This window comes from Nymphalis io, chromosome 6, assembly GCF_905147045.1.
Source record: "Nymphalis io chromosome 6, ilAglIoxx1.1, whole genome shotgun sequence".
In the NCBI taxonomy this organism is placed as follows: domain Eukaryota; kingdom Metazoa; phylum Arthropoda; class Insecta; order Lepidoptera; family Nymphalidae; genus Nymphalis; species Nymphalis io.
Genome location: NC_065893.1, coordinates 7,361,045 through 7,382,704, shown reverse-complemented (window position 1 = coordinate 7,382,704; position 21,660 = coordinate 7,361,045). Strand labels below are relative to the sequence as shown.

Sequence of the window (21,660 nt, the reverse complement as noted above, 5' to 3'; positions counted from 1 at the left end):
ACTTTTAAGGCATGCTAATTTGAAAGTCTAGAGCGCTTTATTTCTTTTTAGGGTCATATTAAAATGAATATATGAATACATTTTTTCGAAAATAAAAATTAGAAGTTCCTATAGTTTTGATTTTGTAATATTTTTAATGACAATATTATATGCTATACAGCAATTTTTCATAATTAGTTTTGTATAATTACATATTACTGTACTGTTTTATATACATTACTTGAAAGAAGCTAAACTTAATTATATGTTTAAATGAGTTCATAAAAAGTTGTATAGGTAAAGTTATGATGAGCTATCCGTTTAGTACATTGAACATGTAAAAATTGAGGAAAAACACCGTTTAGATTTGATTGTGTTATTAGCTTAAACACTTACATAACTACTATAACTACTTATGAGCCATAAAACATGACTAACATAATATAAAATATTAGTCGTATAAATTTAATATTGATTCCAGTTGAAGATTCGAAGCATTTAAGTAGTGGCGCAGGAGTCTACCGAGCTCGGACTTGCAGAGTGATCTTTATCGGACGTCGCCGTGTCGACTTCACAATGCCATCTTTTGTGTTCCGACATGATTATTTATTGCCACCAAACACTGCGCTTACAAGAATGATATAACTATGCAATTTAAATTTTATTTAAACGAGTTACGCCCTACCCTAATTTAAAAATAAAACATAAAAATCGCATAAATTACGAATAAAGAAAATTCTCACTATTTTAACTGAGAGTATGAGTAGACAAGTATGAGGCCATTATCATAGATTTAAGAAGCTTATAAGCTATAGAAAATATTTACAAGCTACCAAAAAAGACAACCAATCTGATAATACAGGCAACAATTAAAAATCTATTGTTAACAAATGCAATTCTTTGAAGATTTTGCTTAAAAAACATACCTACTACGGGAATTATTGCAACATGTAAATATGTATGTAATAAGTGCGAAATGTCCAATGCTATATCTATAGACTTGGTAATATCTAGCTAAGTTTATAGAAGTGCTAACAAAGCAGTTAAGAGCTCTTTTGCACGATCAAACATTCACAATCATATAATAACACATATTTTGATTTTATCATAAAAAATAATATTAAAATTTCGTTGACAAATTCGTTTCATTTCATGGGTTAAACTTTGTTTAGGAGGAATTTTCATTGAATTGTTTGTACTGCTACGTCGGAACAATGATGCAGTATTCTATGTTTAATGTTTAAGTTAAAGTTGGACAATGCTATTGAGACGACACTTGCAGATATTCGAGAGCATTGAGGCCAAACCGTCGCGTATTTTAATAGCGGTATGTCGGCCGTTGTATTAAAACAATGACCAATAATTCTGTATTTATGTCTCATTGCTGCAAAAGAAAACGCGGGTGATTTCTGCTTTAAGTTCATTGTCTTGCGCGGAATATCGACTTGTGTTAAATGTAAAACCATCGAATAGACGTATTTTAGAATTTTTATCTCGTTCATTACAATAAAATTAAAAAAAAACCTAACTATAATAACCTTATCATATTATGAGGATCTCAACAATATTTAAAAACAAAATTCACAAAGGAAGTAGATTTGTTATACATACATATGTAGTTAAAATATTTATTTGATAACAAAAGAAAGGTGGCTTATCGAAGGCACGAAGTCGATCGCGTTAGTCAAAATAACTGCACCCGTCTTATCGATAACAATAATTAAATCCATTAGTTTATTAATTGCGAGTGGCGCAGAGCATTGTTCTTTGCCGTACAATCGTCGCTAGACCAAATAACATCACTACCAACAACTTTGCTTACCTTACCGACACACACGAAAGTAACTAGTATGTAAGGTTTTGTATTTCAAAACCGGTTAAGGATAATATTTTGAAGGTTAAATTCTAATACATTTTTAGACATATAAGTTAATATTTTCTTTATTTAACATATTTTCTGCATTTGAAATTTTAATTAAATTTGTCTATTAATTTAAATATAAATATTTTATGTATTTTATAAAAAAAATATATGATATAATTTATATGTGTTATTAATTATGCCAAGATTATGTAGGACGTAAAACCGAGCTCCGTGAGAACATTGTTCTATATGCGGTTAGCCTTTGCTTTAACTACGGTCCATCGGAATCTGACAATACTGCAATGATATGAAATGTCACCGTGTATCAATAATACGTAAGGAAACTTTAAACTAACTTTGCCAATACTATTAAATACCAGACTAATTAATGCCATTTTAAATTAATAAAGCCATTTTAGCAGTCTGTTTATACAATTATAATATGTCTGTAAATTATTAATAATTATACAATTTTTCAGTTTAGTTTATTTGTCTCACATTTTATAGTAAAATAAGATATTTTAGACTTGTAATAACTATAATATCGTTCGTCAGCGTACTATTATATCACTCATCAATTTTTGATCTACTAACGTACTTCAATCAGCTAAAATCAATTGATTACGCAATGGCATTCGTACGAAACCCTTAAAATATCATGTTTGATGTTGAAATGTAGTAGTTTACAAATATGAATTGAGTTGAATCGCATAAAATCCTACATGTGCTTATTTATTTTTCATTTTATTCTATACACACGGAAACCTCGTAAAATCCTCCAATTACATGCTTATGAAATAAATTCTAAATCAACTAATTTTTATAAACAAGACTGTATCAACTTTGAAATAAAAATTAATGTGACCGCAACTCTGGTATGACTTGAATCGTAAAATAATTTTACAATTCATGCGACCTACTTATTAATTTTGTTACACTTAAAATTAAAGACATTTTAAAGGTTAGTCCGTTATTTTATATTTCTTGTTATTTAGGCATATTTAACTTTAGATATTTGCAACAAAATTTGTATAACAAAATTGAACAAATATATAACTTACATATATTAATACAACTGTAGTATGCATCTATGCATTATGATTAAATACACTATGCTCACCACACTTATACAACAAAAAGACGAGATCAATCGTGAATGTGTGTATCTTTAAATAAAATATGAATATCACAGATGAAAAGGAATCGAAGTTTTTTTAAGAAAAACATTTAAAGTATGCTAGTTACGCAAATTTTGGGCGATGGCCGCAAACCATAACACAGAATTCATAGTATGAATAATATAAAACGGTTTAAAAACTTCTATACCGGTGTAAACGTACCATATGGGTGAATACGAATTGATGGTTGTAATAAAGTAAACAATTGAATCATGGCGCCCACACCGTCTTAAAGATACTAAGCAAGTTTGATCTTTGGATGAATGTTTTGAATATAATGTTTTATTTCTAATATTTGTTTTTCTATCACAATATACATTATATTATTTTAAGCTTAAATACAAAAAAATGGAATGGCTCAGTGAATAAACAAATTATACTACTTTACAAAAAAATATTTTTTCTTTTACCCAAAGATATAATATATGCTGAATATATCTTCTACTTATCCTCTTCTTACAAAAATGAATGTCTAACATTTTTATCACGTCAAGTTTTTTTAACCCTCATTAAGTTATGAGGCTATCTTCTTAGTCTAAGAAGTTTTATTTAACCTTAGCCTAAGCTTAACACTTAACATTACGATATTATTTAAACATTTAAATTTGTTTTAAAATATCCTCAAGATAATGTAAATTAAGTCCAAATTACTTTTCCTACGTCTTACATGACTAAATTATTCTGTCAAAGAAAAAGAGACCAATCAGTAAAGCCGCCAAACTAGCCTATTTTCAATATTTCCAAATCTTGGTAACAAATCTTGATAAAAAATTGGGTAATTGTTAGAGTATATTATTAAACTAGGCTGCAGGAAACAAACGCTTGCAATTTGATGTCCCAATGTGATGAAGAGAACCAACAAATCATCAGAGCTAGGACAGTAGAGCTAAGAAGATCACCATATTAAAAAATATTGGCATGTACGTATTATATATACCCAATAATGATTGAAAATAATCACAGAATAGGGATAAGCATGGCGTTAAAAATTCATTTCTCACATTCAGATCTGGTTTTTTTTCTGAGAACCTGGAAAGCGTAAGTGATGAACATAATGTTTCCATCAAGACTTGAAACAAAACTTTGTTACCTCTCTTCATAAGCTTAATATAAAAGAAGAAATAATCTGTGTCATTTTTGATTTTTTTCTAAGTCATATGAAAAAATGTTGCTCCATATTTGAGTTGAAAACTGAAACACTTTTTTTTCACACTTACATTGCCTTACCTTCGGTTATATACCTATGTATACTTAGAAACAACATAATGAGGTCACAGTCGTAATATTTATGTAAAATTGATAATATACCGATTTTAGAATAAATATTTTACATAAAAAAATGTGTGTTACGAATTATGCCCGGTATGCATCACAATGCTTTAATTTTGTCTGCAATAAATATTTGATTAAAGTCGCGCATACTACACAACTATTGATTGGCCTATAGTATAAAACTTTTGCGAGTGCCAACAACAAATAAACAAAATTTTAACTCAATTTCATAAAAAAAATTGTCTAGATTGTGTGAATAAAAAATATTTTTATAATATATACATAATATAAATCGTGCATATTTAGTATTATAAATAAATGTTCTTCTAAGGAAGAATAAAAAGTAAATAATATAATTAAAGGCAGATGTGAAGAAACGTTACTCTAAACGTGAATCATACTCATTCGTACTTTTAGTAATACTGAGTTGGATATTAACAGGCAGCATTATTTTATATTCGCACATTCTCGCGAATTGACTTTAACCAACTTACACAAGAATGCACTTTACCACACGACGAGGTCTCAATCGGTAATTTTTTATATGTTTACCAATGGCCCAGTGATGTACATGATACTCGACGTGTAGAGATTAATTTCCGAGGTGGCATATTGTCACTTTAATTTATGATCGCCCATTGTCTTTCGACTGACGTCATCTTAGGCATTCGCGGCGAAATCTGATTCAATTAAGCTGGTACATATACATATTTTTAAATTCCTTTAAACTAAATTGATATTTTTCTTAGCAAATAACAAAATTTTTAAACACTTTTCTTTTTCTATAATACATTATCAAAATTTACACACACGCCCTCAAAACTAATTGCTTAGGTAACTAATTTTCATTTTTTTTGTAAAGATGTATTTTCTTATTATATATATATATATATATATATATATATATATTTATATATATATATATTATATATATGTATATAAATATATTTCTAAATGTATGATTAACTATTATATAGATTAAATTATTATATAGAAAATGACCACCGTAGTACTCTAGAGTTTCAGATGACCGCAGCCTCGGTTGAGCTCAGTCATTGAACCCCAAGAATCCGACTAATACAATTTCTCCTGAATATATATGATATATATATGGTTATATGATACATTTTTAAATCATATAACGATTTTAGGAACCACTGAACGAGTGAACTTTAAAATTCATTACAGTCAAATAACCAGACCAATAATCGATATTGATGTGATATGATTCTGCGTAAAATCGCTAATATTTAATTTATGACATCGTACGAATAAATTCATAAATACAGGGTTATGAAATTACATAAAAACTTACTAAGACTTTGTAATATTTAATGTGTAAAATCGAAAAGAAGTTAGGTACTAAAAGTAAATAAATACATTGTATGATTTGTAATTTGTAAGTTCATATTTTGTTTTAAACAGAGTTAAAAGGTGTGTTTTCTAGATATTTACGTAAAAGGTGGACAAAAATAATACGATTATTTTCCTTTCAATAGATATATTTAAGCGAGAAGTCTACTTTTCTAAAAAGCTGTCAATGTATCAAAGATCTGACCGCCAGAAAGTACTGGGTGGAGCTAATAAACTATTTGAATAGTACCTCGTGTTGACACTGGTGTTTCACACCTGAACAATGCTCCTCGTTTGCATTAATGTAAATTAGGTTAGGCAGCCCGCCGCTGCGCCTACGTTCAATTAGACGAGCCCTAAAGTAGCACATATGTACTTGTGTAAAGGCAACTAATAACAGGTACACATCAACTTCCTCGTGTAATCTTCGTCTGAACAAAATATTGATGCAACTGCATACCAATATAATTCCAGCGTGACGATACACGAACCGCCCACGGAATTCATTATGTGCGAGTACCTACCTATGTCGATTTGACGCGGGAATTGTGGGAACCAAATTAATTTGAATATAGACAAGTATAATGTATTAGGTTACTTATAAATTTAACATTTGTTTTCAATGCCTATTAGTTATAACTACGGTGTATATTTATTGTTTTATAATATGAAAAATATTATTTATTGAACAAGCAGAACACCCTTCTTGGTTGTCCTGGCAGCATTGTTCTTTCTTATTATATTAAAATGTATGATGTTAATAAATGTCTTGCTAATTAAATACGTCCAAATATAGTTCAAGACGGCGTGTAGCGGATGCGTAGTGCGGTGTCAAAGACTGTGCGCATGTTCTTCGTCCGTCAGCGCTATTGGTGATCGCGTAAACACTGCGCCCGCGTTGCGTGCCGATGCTGTTATACACAATTTGCGTCTTTACGGAATTCCCGCGCCTCGATTCTAAGATTTTTGTGTTCTTACAGTCCATTATATTAATTACACCATTTTTAGCATGCTGCTTTAACGATCATCATGATTTGAAAATTATAGACTAGACTGAAGTAGCAGGAGAACAATAAGAGAGCGCCTAGATCGGACGTGCCATTAACATTTCCGAACGTCACAAATCACACCAGCAAAATGCGAGATCTATAACCGAAAAAGATCTATGTTGGGAATGTTTTTTTTTATTGTGAAGCGGCAGAGTCGCACGCGCGGCTCGATTGTGGCTGTGTGGTCCTCGCTAGCCACTTTGTAAATAGCGCGGTTTACCTTTTTCAACTTTTGTGTTTTGTTACCTTTTGTGCTGTTGTACGACCAATATTACCATAGCTATTTAGGCCCGTCGGATAAATAAATACGTCATTTATCATGATAACTGATGCGCATGGATGTCGCCGTGTCACAACGTTCAAATGGGGTGAAGATTTGATCTTTAGCCTTCACGATTTGTAGCGATTTATCTTGCATTGTTTCCTTGTTAGTCCAGGATAATGTGGATAAGAGACGTATAATTTATATTGGAACCAAAAGCCATTAAATGTCTATAGCTACCTTATATTTTGGTCAATAAATGGTTATTAGGTCTAATAATGTATTTGATGACAAACAATAATATAATTATTTAAAAAATATTATTAATATATAAAAAAGTATCAACTACATTTTTTTATCGCAATTAAAACTTAAAATATTAATTTGCTTAAAAGCAATAGAAGTTAAGTAGTTAGGAATGTTGGTACCTATATGGTAATGTGCGACGTTACAGCATCAGCTCATATCAGAAAAAAAAGTGGTTGGAACTGTACCATTAAATTGTAGCCACAATAAATTCATTCTAACCGCAGGTCTCTTTCACAATATTTGTATCGAGGCGACAAAAAGGGCCGAAAGGGCGGCCCTTCGTTGAATGAAGGGAAGGTAAATAAATATAAATAAAGGTGAGGGCGGCGGGACGCGGGGGATAGCGGCGGCATCCCGCAGCGCCTGCGCTCGCTTACCGGCCTCTTCGCAATCATAATGAATGTAGGCAAATATAAAGTACGATGAATAAAAGAAATGTGAAAACATCGTTCTCAACTTCTACATACGTAAGGAATAATATAATAAATAAATGTAATAGTCTGTGAATTTTCCACTTAGTAAAAATCCAATTACAAGCTCATTGTTCTGCGTACGAGACGTTACACGTCATTAAACTGGACCAATGAGAATCGTAAAAGTACTACGGCGCTGATCGCTTGCATCGCCGGCATAATCGAAAGCATCACGACCAATTACAGGACTGTGCTGAGAGCTGCACTTTTATTGGGTGTAAGATTTAAGTGCCGATCGACACGCTAAAGTATGACCCTACCTGATTTTTACAGCCGCATTTGTAGTTTTGATCTGATTATTATAAACTAGTAATTTCATGTCCAAAGGTTATATGTTTAATACGTTCTGTATTAAACATATAACCTTTGCACATACTGCAAATTAAGTTGATTCTGAATTATAATACATTCATTATTTTACATCAAGCTTAATCTAACTGGAAGATTTTTGTAATATTCTATGGAACATTATTTGATGTAAATCTTCATCTTGACAATAATGAGGTCCGTTATTGATAATACGAATTAATTTATACTCACATCCTGTTTACAAAATTATGTTATGACACTTTATTTACCTAATAAATCATCTTGTGAAACTGAGGAAGCAGGAGCAAAGCTATAAATTAATAGCTGCTCATCCAAAATTGAGAACACTGAGCCAAATAAACATGGAAGTATTGATAGCAATCGCTAGCTTTATCTATTAAAAGGTATACGTTCTATAATCTTCGTTCTTTATTTTGACTTTGTAATTAAGTCACTATCATAAAATTCATACTGTAAAATCAATTACATTTAATAAATAACATCGAAAATTGCCATTCATTTTTATGTACCTACTATAAAGGATAGTAAATGAATCTTATATAATTTTAAAGTACTATGCATTTATACATACACATTTTAAGAATACATACAATACGAGTCTTTAATTATTTTATAAAAACAAAAAAAAAAGCAAAAACTTGTATAGATTTCATGGTTATTTTTTTTATTAGACTGTCTTATGTTTATTATAAGTGATTATATAACGAAATAAATAACATTTATGTACTTAATAATAACATTTTGTTTTTGTAATCATTTTAAAGTATTTTGTAGTTTTCCACAAATTGAACGTTCTATTTTATTTATTTCAAGTTGTTTTATTTTAAATAAGTTAACCACATTCTTGTAAAATATTTAACTACTTCCTTATAATATAAAATCGAAACTATTTGATATAATAATAATTTGTTATTGTGCCCTATTTAACTGGCTTCTTCATGTAACGATCTTACCGATTTATAGACGCTTCTAAAATTATCTGTAATAATAATTTGCATTACCATCGCAGGGTATGCTTTATGTTAAAACACACATTAATAATATTTTGTGTTCCACTTTTCAGATATTGAGAGTAAAATACCCTTAACATAAAACATTATAAAGATTAATAAGCCTACCCACTAATATGTAATATAAATAATTATTGCATTATAATCCTTCATAGAATCCTACGAATTATATAATGTAGTAAAGGTATTAATGTAATTTTTCCTTACTTTATATGCTTGTAACACACAAAACATATTCAACAGTTGTACGTGCGTTAAGTTTTAAGCCGTGCTAAGGTTTTATAAGTCATGTAATGTTTATTCGTTATTTTAGTGGCCCGTGCCTCTTAGCATTGACTGAGGTTTGACAGATAAGAATAAGATAAGCGTCAACAGTTGTACCACGACAAATATTTGCGGGAATAATTAAAACAAACCCGAGTCGGAACACAGCACGAAAACACAAAAGACCTGCTTTTGCTATAAATACTTCATATAACGAGAAATGACCATAGTATTTAAACATTCTTTAGTATTTGTTATTGATAAGACATAACTGAATAAACACATATAAAATAAGTAAGTAATTATTTATTTTCTGTTCGCGCTAATCAATCAATGAGTAAACATCTACCTTCTAACGTTATAAATATGTGTACATATACAACAGTTAGTATGTTTAGTGACTTTTAGTTATTTATATGTATAAAACATTTAGATGAGTAATAGCAAATATATGTTTTTTGTTATTGCTAATTAATTAATGTTGTATACAACCTTGTAAAATATTAAAATTAATGAATGAAATGAAATGAAAATGAATATAAAAATATATCGAATATTATAATTGGCATGGCTATAACAGTTAACACACATTACTCAACCATTCTGTTCTAGTAAATCAGCGCAAGGTAAGTTTTTGAAACAATGAAACATTCACACGACTCGTGTTAGAATATTGACACTGGTGTGCATACATTTATCACAATCGTTTACGTTTGCCGAAGAGATGCAAATCGTTAATTTATCACCACCTTAAGTAGCAACTATATAAAACAAACTGCAAACACGAACGAGGTTCAAAGACCTATCACATGAACAGTTCGGCTTGTATTTGAACAAGTGTTCCTTGCATTCACTTGCAAACGTTAGAGGGTTTGCACACCGACGATTGACAGCTATAAACATAGCGCTTATGTAAACTAACATAATTGTAATTGTTATTTCATCGCGTTTGGGCTGGCTTAGCCATAACACGAAGAACAAAGCGTTTGCGCTTTATCATGATACATATATCATCGACATTGTAGATACTTGTCTGATTATAGAATGAGTATTGTAATTATATAAAATTAAAATTGCGAAAAGGTTATGCATTTTAAATTATAAAATCAATACTTTAGTTGATACATCTGTTGAAAAAAATCTTGAAAATACATTTATAAAAAAGTAGTTTTACATTTCAAACAAAGAATATATAAAAAGAGTTAATTTTTCAGATGAAGTAATGACAGTAGAGAACGAAACAAAATCCGAAATTATTATGAAGACTGATGAAACTTGTACTGTTCTTTTCAGGAATAGGAAATTATTTATTTACTTAATTTATACAAAAAAAATTATTCAAGAGTAAATAAAATTTAAAACATTATAAATCGATAATTACTATTCTTTGTTCAATCAAGAAATATGTCCTAGGAGCCAAATAAATGAAATTACTTACCAAATATACGTACTTATTTTTTAAGTAAATTTAATAAATCAATTAACTTTTTTCCATACAACTTGCTTATATAATATTTATTATATATTAAAAATTATGTAATGTTTAGGATATCCACAATTATCAAAGACCTAGATAATATTTTGGAACAATTTTAAGCTTTAAATCAGAAGTTTTTGATGGTATAACGATAGATACTAATGGTAAACATGCAATAATATTATAAAGCCGTTAAGAGGTCTTTATTACATTTTATAACGTTGTAAACCAACCGTAGGATTTTAGGATTAATTTGATTATGGTCAATTATTCACAAAGCGATCGCGCTCGTTCCGTTTTTTATCCTGCGCTAATAAGCCGAAAAGTATCTAATTTAGACGGCGGTGTCTTTGCTGCAACAAATTAAACCACTTTAGCGTATCGCTCTGTTAAATAAAATAAATATAAACAATCTATAATTAAGTGACTTTAAAACGATTTCATCAAATAAATCAAATTATTTATACTTATGTGATGTTTGCATTTTTCGTTTTCGTTTTGGGCTAACTTAAAATCAAAACATGTGGAACCGAAAGCATTGCCGTTTGTCGCTTATATCAACTTCAAACATAAGCTAATCTCAAGATTACAAAAAAAATTAAGAAAACAAAGGTGTGTGTCAGGATGTCGTGCTATCTGCGTGTGCGCCGTTGTAAAAGCTCATTGTAATTCGAGCTTCAAATACGAAATTGAATAATGCTGACCTATCCCGCGACCGCCTCGGTCATAAATCACCAAGATATTTATGTCCCTCAACCCCCGCTCTTCGCCCTTTACACAGGCTTATTCGCATTCAAGAATATAAAATATTTAATAAAAACCTACATAAAATGGTAAGTAATTCCGATTGGAATCGGAGAAGCGCAGGCGATGCGGTTGCACACCTATTCTGTGGTTTTGCAAAGCTAGCCAACAAATCAAAAGCTAAAGTGTTTTTAGAATGAAAAACCATATTTGACCCTCCCACATTATAACTTTAAATGTTAACATAACTTTAACAAAGTAATCTAATTGAAAATATCAATCCCCACAAAAAGTTCAAGTATCTACTACAAAAAATACTTAGATACAGCAATAACTGTTTTCGTGGCATATATTAATGTAGTTTTCACTTTATTTTAATTATTCTAACATAATATTGCTATTTCTAAGATAGAACTAAAGTACCTTATAAAGGTTCACATTTGAAGAGCACAAGGCATTTATCTCAGAATCATGTGGTTTGTAAGGAACCGCATCCGTATGCATTAACTTTACTTATATTCCCTCTTATTCATGAGAAATAAATAATACTATTAGAGTAAGATACCGATTGCTGATAAAAAGTGGGCCCGAGTTAAATGGGAGGCACGGTGGAGGCAGAAAGAAAGTAATGGAGGCACATCGAACCGGTTTGAAGATTTTTACGAATGCAAGGCTGCTTGCCGCTTGCCCGGCTCCGGCTATATGCTGCCTGCGGCGAGCACATAACATAACCGTCGGCGGATTCGCGCCGGCCCGGGCCTTCTTCCATACCCACACACTCATACGCATCTACAATAGATTGTCTGCATCGTATATTTATTATAATGGAAACGTAACTGGACTCCACGCATTAGCACATTAGGCTAATATAATATTTGTTAGACAAACTGTCCGTACGCTTAAATATATATTTGTAAATGACGAAGCAGGCCATGACATCCTTGAAAAGAATGTCAACAATTTAAAGATTTTGATAGACTCGAACAGGAATTGGTTTTCAGTAATGCCTCAACTAGTATTAATAGCGCGTTATAGCATTTTGAGTTAAATGTAAACATCTTGTCATATGAAAGCTAATTCAAGCCGACCGATATCAACATCGCCGTTCGATAGCTTGTCATTGAAACCTACATGCAACTGAAATATTGGCTTCGATAAACATGTCGCCTTTGATTTACCATCAATTGTCAATATATATCGTGCTTATAATAAACGAGTAGATTTTAATTTTTTACTCTTGTGGTAGATCATGTTGCAGTATTTAATATATATTTCAAATACAAAATATAGAAAGTTGTCTTAATTATCTGGTAATTTCAATTCTAATTGTTGGTATGAAATTAGTAAAGTCAATCGTACTACGATTGACTTTATTAATTTCAAATTATTTCTACCACATTTGTCATTTCAATAAAAATGATATGTATATATATATTTTCAATTAGATGATTTAATTGGAAGTGATACAATAGAAAACTCTTGTCATTGTCACATCGAATACTCATTAAGTCTAGTCATACGTTATACATGACCTACAACCTACAGGAAATATTATGGACGTCGATGGTGAATGTTTGTTTGTTTGTCAACATAGCGATGTTTGTCGAGCCATTAGAGCGAGGCCGCGCTGAAACTCGACAAGAATTATATTACGTGCGTATTATCCGATTTAGCTGCAATGGGTACTTTATTGTTATTTGATAATCATGGTGTAAATAATATTTGAACATAACAGTACTTGCGCTATCATTATGACGTCTAAGAATATACAACGTAAAGCAAGTACCAAGTAAAACAGTACTAGTAACATTATATATGTTATGATAATACAAGTGACGGTACTCGAGAGCTAGTTCGCACCATCATACGTTAATACTTTATTATATTGAAGTCGTAGTTTATTTTATGAACAATAAATGTACTGTATAAGTTCAATGTTACTCAATATAAATATATTAAATGGATGAAAATACATATATCATAAGAATAATTGCACACAGTCAGTCAACTAATATATATATAAGTTAAAAACCCGGACGATACCGAATACCGTCGGCGGCTAACTGATTGAAAAATTCGAAGTTAAAATAGTTCTTGCTAAGTCCACGTTTAAATAAAGAAAAAAAGCATATGTACGTATTGTTTTAAATGTAATACAAATATTACCTCGAAGTCCATATTTTTATTTTTATATAGTATTTATTTATTCATAAAATAAATACCATATAATAATTATAATACTGAAAAAAAACATAATTAAAGTGCTTTTAAATACATAGCTTTTTGTTGAATATTTTGCTTTTTTTCTTAATTCATAGCGATATTTAAAGATAAATAAAGCGTTCAGTTTTAACTTGCTAATATAATTTACCTACATCTTACTCGTGACCAAATCGTATTTTCCGACCACCGTTATTCTGATAAACTTTAAATATAGTCTAATAATTTTTCTTTTAATTATTTGTAATTCTCAACTATTCTGTTTCAATACTTTAATATTTATACTGGAAGCATACAACTAACAGATTGACTTGAGAATTGTAATGTATTTACATTTACTAATTAAGTAAAAAAGTAGTTACGTAATAAAATACAACACAAGGTGATAACAACAGAAGGTTTGCCTTAAGACGAATTTAAACGTAACAAAACGTGAATGTCAACGCTTGATTTTGAATACCTTCAACATCGATTTTATGACGGTCATATATTTAGCAAACTGGCATCAAAATTAAAAAGAATTCATCATTCATCCATTAGTCACAGAGACAAAATAATGTTTGTGTAATTGCAGTGCTACAATCGTAACACTCGCTACGAAGCTACCGTAACGCCCGCAATTTGTGCCCATTGTTCCATCGCCGTTATTATTTACACCAACGATTGTCCCTACCCGCGCACTGAGGAGTTGTTTTCAAAATAAAAGATGCTTCATGAAATCTATTGTTTAAACTTTTAATTTTCAACAATTGCTAGGTCTACTTTTATAATTAAATGTGCAGTTCGTACACAAATGTTGCGTTACCGTTTTGATTGATAATCAAAATTAGATCTTACCTGTGTCATCAGGCGGTCGGCGCCAGTGCCCTCATCATCCTTGAAATCGATGTCCGGATTATAATTGGGCACTAAGTCTCTAAACTTTTCATCCTCCCTCGTAATGCGACCCTCTGGAGGACCGCTAGCGGATTTTGAATTCTCACTTATATTAGGATCATGCTGGTTGAAGACGAGAGGTGTGAGGCGGCGCGGTCCGTGGCGGCGGGTGAAGCCGCGGCCCGGGCCGCATGCGACCGCCGCACCCAACCACAGTAGCACCAGCGACAGCCTCATCTCTCAGACATCACTTCACGCGCGCTCGACGCACGACCACCGCGCGCCGCGATTTGAGCGACACTGAGAGTTGGGCTTCGTTATGCCCGAGCGTTCACCACCGATACCGAGCCTGCATCCCTTGCAGTGCCAACCCGCTAGCAATAGCTGATATTTCGCGAACCACCACTTCGATATCAGTGAGTCGCTGCGGCGCTGACGAACAGAGAGGCCGACAATGTAGACTTCGAAGTAACATAACACAAAAAAAAAATACTTTTTAAATCCGACTTAAGTTATTTGTGAAATAAAAAACATGCATTTGGCCTTGGCTTTGCCAAATATATCTTAATCAATAATAATCAACCATAATCAATTATATCTCAAATAAAAAATCCGCAAGAAAGTAAATGTATCTTATGCTATATATACAGTTCTTAAAATAATTGCAACTCTTGGATGTATATTTGTATGAAAACAGTCAACAACTTACTAAGTACAGTTAATATTTTTTTTATATTTCGTATATTTCCTCTTACAAATACTTGAAAATATTCTAAAATTATATTGAGTCTATAGTACGTCGAGTTTTATCACATAAGAAACGGAAAGGTATAAATTATCATGTATACATATCACACTACGAGTTTAGTGTTGTTGTGAAAGGAATTTAACGTTTTACAATTTTATTGTGATTTAGTTATCTATATATCGACTAATAACGATTTGTGTAAGTGTATGATGTCAGCTTTTATTAAAATAGAATTCGGATAGCTACAAAAGACTACGATGTAACAATATTATATTAAATTAGTCAAAATAACCAACTTTTATGTTAAAAATTAATTATGAATAAAAATATTTAATAAAAAAATTCTATAAATTTGTAAATGCGACAAATATGTACATAGGTACTTGTTCGTTTATATTTAAATATAATAATATTACATGTTTGGAGCGCGGCCTTTCTGATAAATTTAAGTTAAACAATAATAAAATAATATTAAGATCTGGTAAAAGTAATATATATATACTTAAATCGTTTAATAATTAAATAACCGAGACAATACAGTGTTAACACATAGTTAAGAGGTGATCGGTTCAAACCAGGGCAATTTGTGTTTATAATTCTAAAGTAAGCAAAACATTACAACGAAAGCAGATATTGAGTGTAAGTGGTTGATTTAGCTCCTAACCTTTTCTTTGATAGAAATAGTAGTAGGAATTCATAGGGACTGTATGTAGCAATAGGAGATTTACAGGCTGTAACTGTTATCACTAAAAAATTAACATATTCTTGTATTCAGTTCTTTTTTGCTGAACTATAAACACGTTGTATAAATGTTACGTACTGTTTATTTAATTTTTAGATTAATTTTTAGATATACTCTAAAGAGTAGTACTAAAAACGAAAAACCCCAAACGTTTATATAAATAGTTAAGTTTTTTTTAGATGTGCCTTAGTTCAACGAATGTTTTTTTATAAATTTCATTTGTTTAAGCGTTTACGTCAGTACCTATTTATGTAAAAAATTCGTACTTGTTAGTTAACCAGCAGACATTTTCCATTTGGGTTTTCCTGTGCAAAATTAAATGTTTAAACAAAAATTCCACACAAAAACCCCTATTATTAATGCAGTCACCAAAGCTTACTAACGCTACTAGTGCAAATTAATGTATTTTCATAATTAAAATGATATGGTACCTAAATACGCAGTGTGTCGTCAAGTATGTTTTGAATTTTACCCGTTTTTGTAGTAAAGCTTTTGCCGCTCTGTTTAAGGTTTTAATTTACTGTACTCTTTTCGCGCACCTACATAGAAGAATTAAGAAAAACAAATGTTAATAAAGAAGAATTTGTAAAATATACTGAAGAAATTGATAAAACAAAGAAAACGGGTAAAAAAATGGGAAGAGACAAGTGATTTGTCTTGGTCTAAACTAACATTAAACAAGAGTAAATTTAATGTTACCAATACTTTTAATAATATTTTTAAAAATTCACTTTACCTTTGAAACTTCACTAGAATCCTCCATTTACAGTCACAGAAAGATTTCGGCAGCAGAGAAAGTAAAAAATGGTTGGTTTATTGTGAATGATGATGAATTCATTATCTTATCTTAATAATACTGGATTTTATGGCTTTGCTTCCAATACTGAGAAATATTACTAAACTATAAAACCTGGCAAGCAAAAATGTATTTTCATATTCTTAATTTTTGTTTATAATTCATTTCGTGCTCGAGTTGAAGTAAAACTTTATGAGATTTTCTCCATCTGTCTAATTTTATTAAATTTTGCCATAGGTGTACCAACCCAAATTTGAACAGCGTCGTGGAATAAACTTCAAAAATTCTCCCCAAATTCTCAAGCTATTACTACTATTACTAAAAGTGCAATATGTACCTACTAGACAAACAATATTCTCTCCATAATAATAGTAGGTATATTCTCCAAACACCTGCGTTTATTTATCCCAAACATATAACTCATACTCTATATGCGTGAACCTCAATCTTATAATTATGTATTACTTATGAAATTATAGTAGGCATAATATATTGTTTCATAGTATGGAAAATTTGTATTGAATTTTAAAAATATTGTTAAACCACTAACGATACATTGTAAATATGCTATGGCGCACATTTGTGGTTGAGTTTAATAATATAATACACGTAATAGAAATTCACAAATATAACTGTGTAACAAAGTTCTAGAATAAAAGGTTAAAATCCTCATTATTTAATATCTTGAAGAGACAACACATTTACAGATTCCCTTTCAATTTGACCTAAATAGAAATACTTTACAGGGAAATTTATATGCACATTTACATAACAGAGAGTGCCCGTTTAGGATAATTTGTACGCATTGCAAAGAGGTTTACACAATAAAAGCATAGATCGCATAATCAGATCATATTCATGAGCTTAAGTTCCCTCTCTGTTCACAGCGTGAATGAATGATATAAAAAAAATATTCTACTATTTTAAATCAAAATTATAATGAAATAAAAGATAAAAAGTCCTTGGAATGGTTCCTTGAATGTATAACTTACTGATATCTCAATCTAAACTCGGCATATAAATAATTTTAGATTACACGCATTTAAAATGTCAAAAGGAAAGTTATTTCCTGGCGCGTATATTTTAGCCTAATGAAAGCTATTCTTTGGTTTAATTTTAGTAAATCGTATGTTTTTTTTTAAATAAACAACAATAGAACCTGAATTGGGCTGTACTAAACATACATTCATCATAAACTACAAAATTAAAATTTCATATAGTCAAATTTTGTCAATCAATTGTCCAATAAAAAATTATTTATATTAAATAAATAAAAAAAGTTATTAAATAAATTCTTTGGATATGCAGTAAGCTATTATTTATAGTAAGAATAATTATCCCTAATTGATCATTTTAAAAATCTGACTAATATGTCATCTGTTTATTAGTTTTGACGAAAAAAATATACATATATTCAACATTAGGTGATAAAAATAAAATTTATGCACAGCGTATGAATTTCAGCATCTAAATTATGCTCCTCGTAAAATCATTATAATTGTTGCAACGGGTTTTTAAAATGCAATTTATATAAATTTTCGTAGATTTGTTTTTTAACTTTATATGAAATTTAATTGTAATCTTATGAGCAGTTGTCCGTTAAAATTAGTGAAATGTTAAACTTTTACGTTTATAACATCAATAAAAATAATTTCTGTAATAATAACGATATACACGATAGGTACGTAATTAAAATTTTGACTGATTTCATATACTCTAAGTAAAGCGTAAAGGTAAGGCGGACATATTGTGACTAATCAGTTTTACGTTGAGATAATGAGTTAACACTTCCTTATCGATAATACTCGGAAGTAGATATACCTTTAGCGAACCGAGTATAGGAAAACCCAAACAAAAGCGTGTGAACGTTGAATGTTTGCGCTCATCGCATAATACTCAACGTTGCTAAATCACTGATAAGATAATTTTGTCTATAGAAGTAATTTCTAAGCTTTGGTAAAAAATTTAACATATTTATTTATTATTCCATTAACCCTAAACATTTTTGGCGTATGAGCAATCAAAATTCATTTACTTAGAAGTTAAAAAATAAAAAAATATAAGGCACCATTAATATTGTTATGGTGAAAATTATTAAACCATAACTAATAATAACATATTGAAGTCTATAATCTCATCAAGATTTACTAGACTTTTGATTTAATTATCACTGATCATGGCTCGGGCGAAGACGGCCTCATGCCATCCTCAAGGAAAAAATTCCATTCCTAGTTTCATCTCTAAAATTAAAATTATGTTTATCTAGTAAAAGTAATCGTGTATTGTACGTTGTTTATAATTTTTTTAATTTAATATAATTATATAAAATTTGTTTATAAATTATAAAAGTGATCTTGTTGAGCTACCTGTCTAAATTATTCGTCCCGGATAGTATAGAGTAACTATAATTATTACTTATTTATAACTCTACTATTGCCACTCTTACATAGTGTCCTCTAACATAAAAATATGTTTTCGAATTGCTATTAATAATTAAATATAATGTATAGTAAATATGAATTTATAATAACTACTTATGCTAGTAGCAACTCATATAGCGCTAGCTTATGTTGATAACTCTGTCTTTATTTTTATTAGTATGGATATGAAAAATAATTTGATGAATAGCTTAATTCTTACTAATATTATAAACGCGTAAATGAGTTTTTTTCTGTGTTACGCTTTTTATTTATATAAGTACCTAATTGATATATTATACTAGTTTCTGCCCACTATTTAGGTGTTAGGTATCCGTTATCCTTTCTTGTACCCATAACATGTATGCAAAATTATAATGCTTGGTTGTGAAAGCGTAACAAGAAACAAATTCACTTTTAATAAGGATACAATACATAAGTAACCTATTAATTATTTTCCCTGCTACCTATATGAACAGAAACTTGCGTTAAACATTAAACACAGATTTTTAAAACTTCAATTCAGATATATACACGTTAGGCCATCAATCATGTTAAATAACACTTATGTTTCGTCAAGCGGCTTAAAGGCAGCCAAAGCAAACTGTACCAAGTAGTGAACGAGTGTCGCGTCGGCACCTCCGTCAGTTTGCTTGAAAGCAAATAACATTTTCGACAAAGGACCGGCTAAGGTGTCGGCGGAGGCTAATGGAGGAGAGTGCTGAGCTAATACACCCGCTTTGTAGTGTTTTAAACTGTTTGTTTTACCATAAAGCTCTCAACGTCGTACATACAAAAAATGTTTGATTGTATGATATTTTTTTCAGGCAAGACCAGTCTCATCTAATTAATATACAAAAAAAAAATTGTATCTAGCACATTTAATATATTTTAATTATTTGGCTTTAATCTTAAAGGACAAAATAAACTTTCCTTTTATTTTCTTAACAAAGGTTTCTTGAACCACAAACTCGAATCACATCATCGAAATTCCGCGCATAATTTCGTATCGGAGTCGACGCGAAACCTCTGCAAAGTTGAATCCTAATTGTACTTTTTTCACGTTTTCTGCGTCGTTTCTTCAACTTAAATAATTTTAAAATAATCTGATAATTGTTTCTTGTTTAGATACTTCAAAACCCATTACAGTTATTAAAATTAAATCAAGAACCATCTTATATTTATGTATAGAATAAATTTACTAATAAAATAAAATATACCTAATTGTTCTACAGATTTTAAGTTGTAAAATGACTTATTTTTTCCCTCTTGCCAACAATTTGTCCCAAAATCTTTAAATGTTATGTCATATTTGAAAAGTAATAAGTGTTCATTTTTCAAATGTGTGTAACTGATACTATTATTATTTAAAATGTATAAAAATTTTAAAAAATAAAGAATGATATCATACAAGTAACTAAATACTATATAATTGTTATTTCATAAAAATATTTCCAAAATCGTTTTACTTAGAAGGTACAAAGTATTATATTATGAAGAAGTCAGACCAGTTTGGCTCATGCTTCGCTCTGTAATTGACAAATTGGAATCTTATTAAGTAAAATTCAAGTTCCTAACTAAACGAGGCGAAGGCGCAAGCAGACGTATAATGTGACGGCCAAGTGCCTTCCGATCGGGTGCCGATGAATGCCGAATGACTACGAAGGCTGTTCGGGCGGCAAGAATAAAAAGTCGGCAGCATTCGAAGCGCGTGCCTCGATGTGTGTGGTCTACTGCGGAGGTCCCGTTCGACTTTTTGATATATTGAAATCTGATTTTCGCACTTTTTTTTTAAACAAGGTAGCAGTTTTATGCGCTATAAGAATAAAGTTAGTTAAATCTTTTCCAGGGCCTTAACAAATTATTGCTGAAATAATATTGGTAATGATTGTAACATGCGCATAGTAGTCGACATCCGTATAAGTTTTATTTATTCAATTTGAATTGAGCTAGCGTTGGAAAGTTATTATTTTTAGGTTTTGACTATAAGTAACACATAAGTAAGTAGTAACCTAATAACCGTAAATCAGCTATTCGTAATTAGTAGAGTGGCTCCTTGAAAAAATTACACTCACGTATTTTAACAAAAACGTTTTAAATATAATTCTCAATGTCTATGAAATTGTTTACATATTTTCATAATCATATTTTAATGTTTTTTTTTTTTTTATTATAACGTCGACAATTAAGTTTGCCATGCATAACATAAAAAACAAAAGTGCTAATCTACGGGCAAATATAATTAAATATAGTTTTTAAAATCAGAAGAATTTTATATTTTATTTATCATATCTCAT

General features: G+C 30.3%; 1 protein-coding gene across 1 annotated transcript in view; it reads right to left on the bottom strand.

Moving 5' to 3' along the window:
• The window catches only part of LOC126768979 (tiggy-winkle hedgehog protein), a 33,810-nt gene extending 18,873 nt beyond the window's left edge, over positions 1-14,937 (bottom strand). The window contains exon 1 of the mRNA XM_050487495.1: positions 14,622-14,937. Coding sequence (XP_050343452.1) covers positions 14,622-14,897 — 276 coding nt within the window. The 5' untranslated portion in view covers positions 14,898-14,937. The remainder of the gene's footprint in view (positions 1-14,621) is intronic.
• Between the last annotated feature and the right edge of the window lie 6,723 nt (positions 14,938-21,660).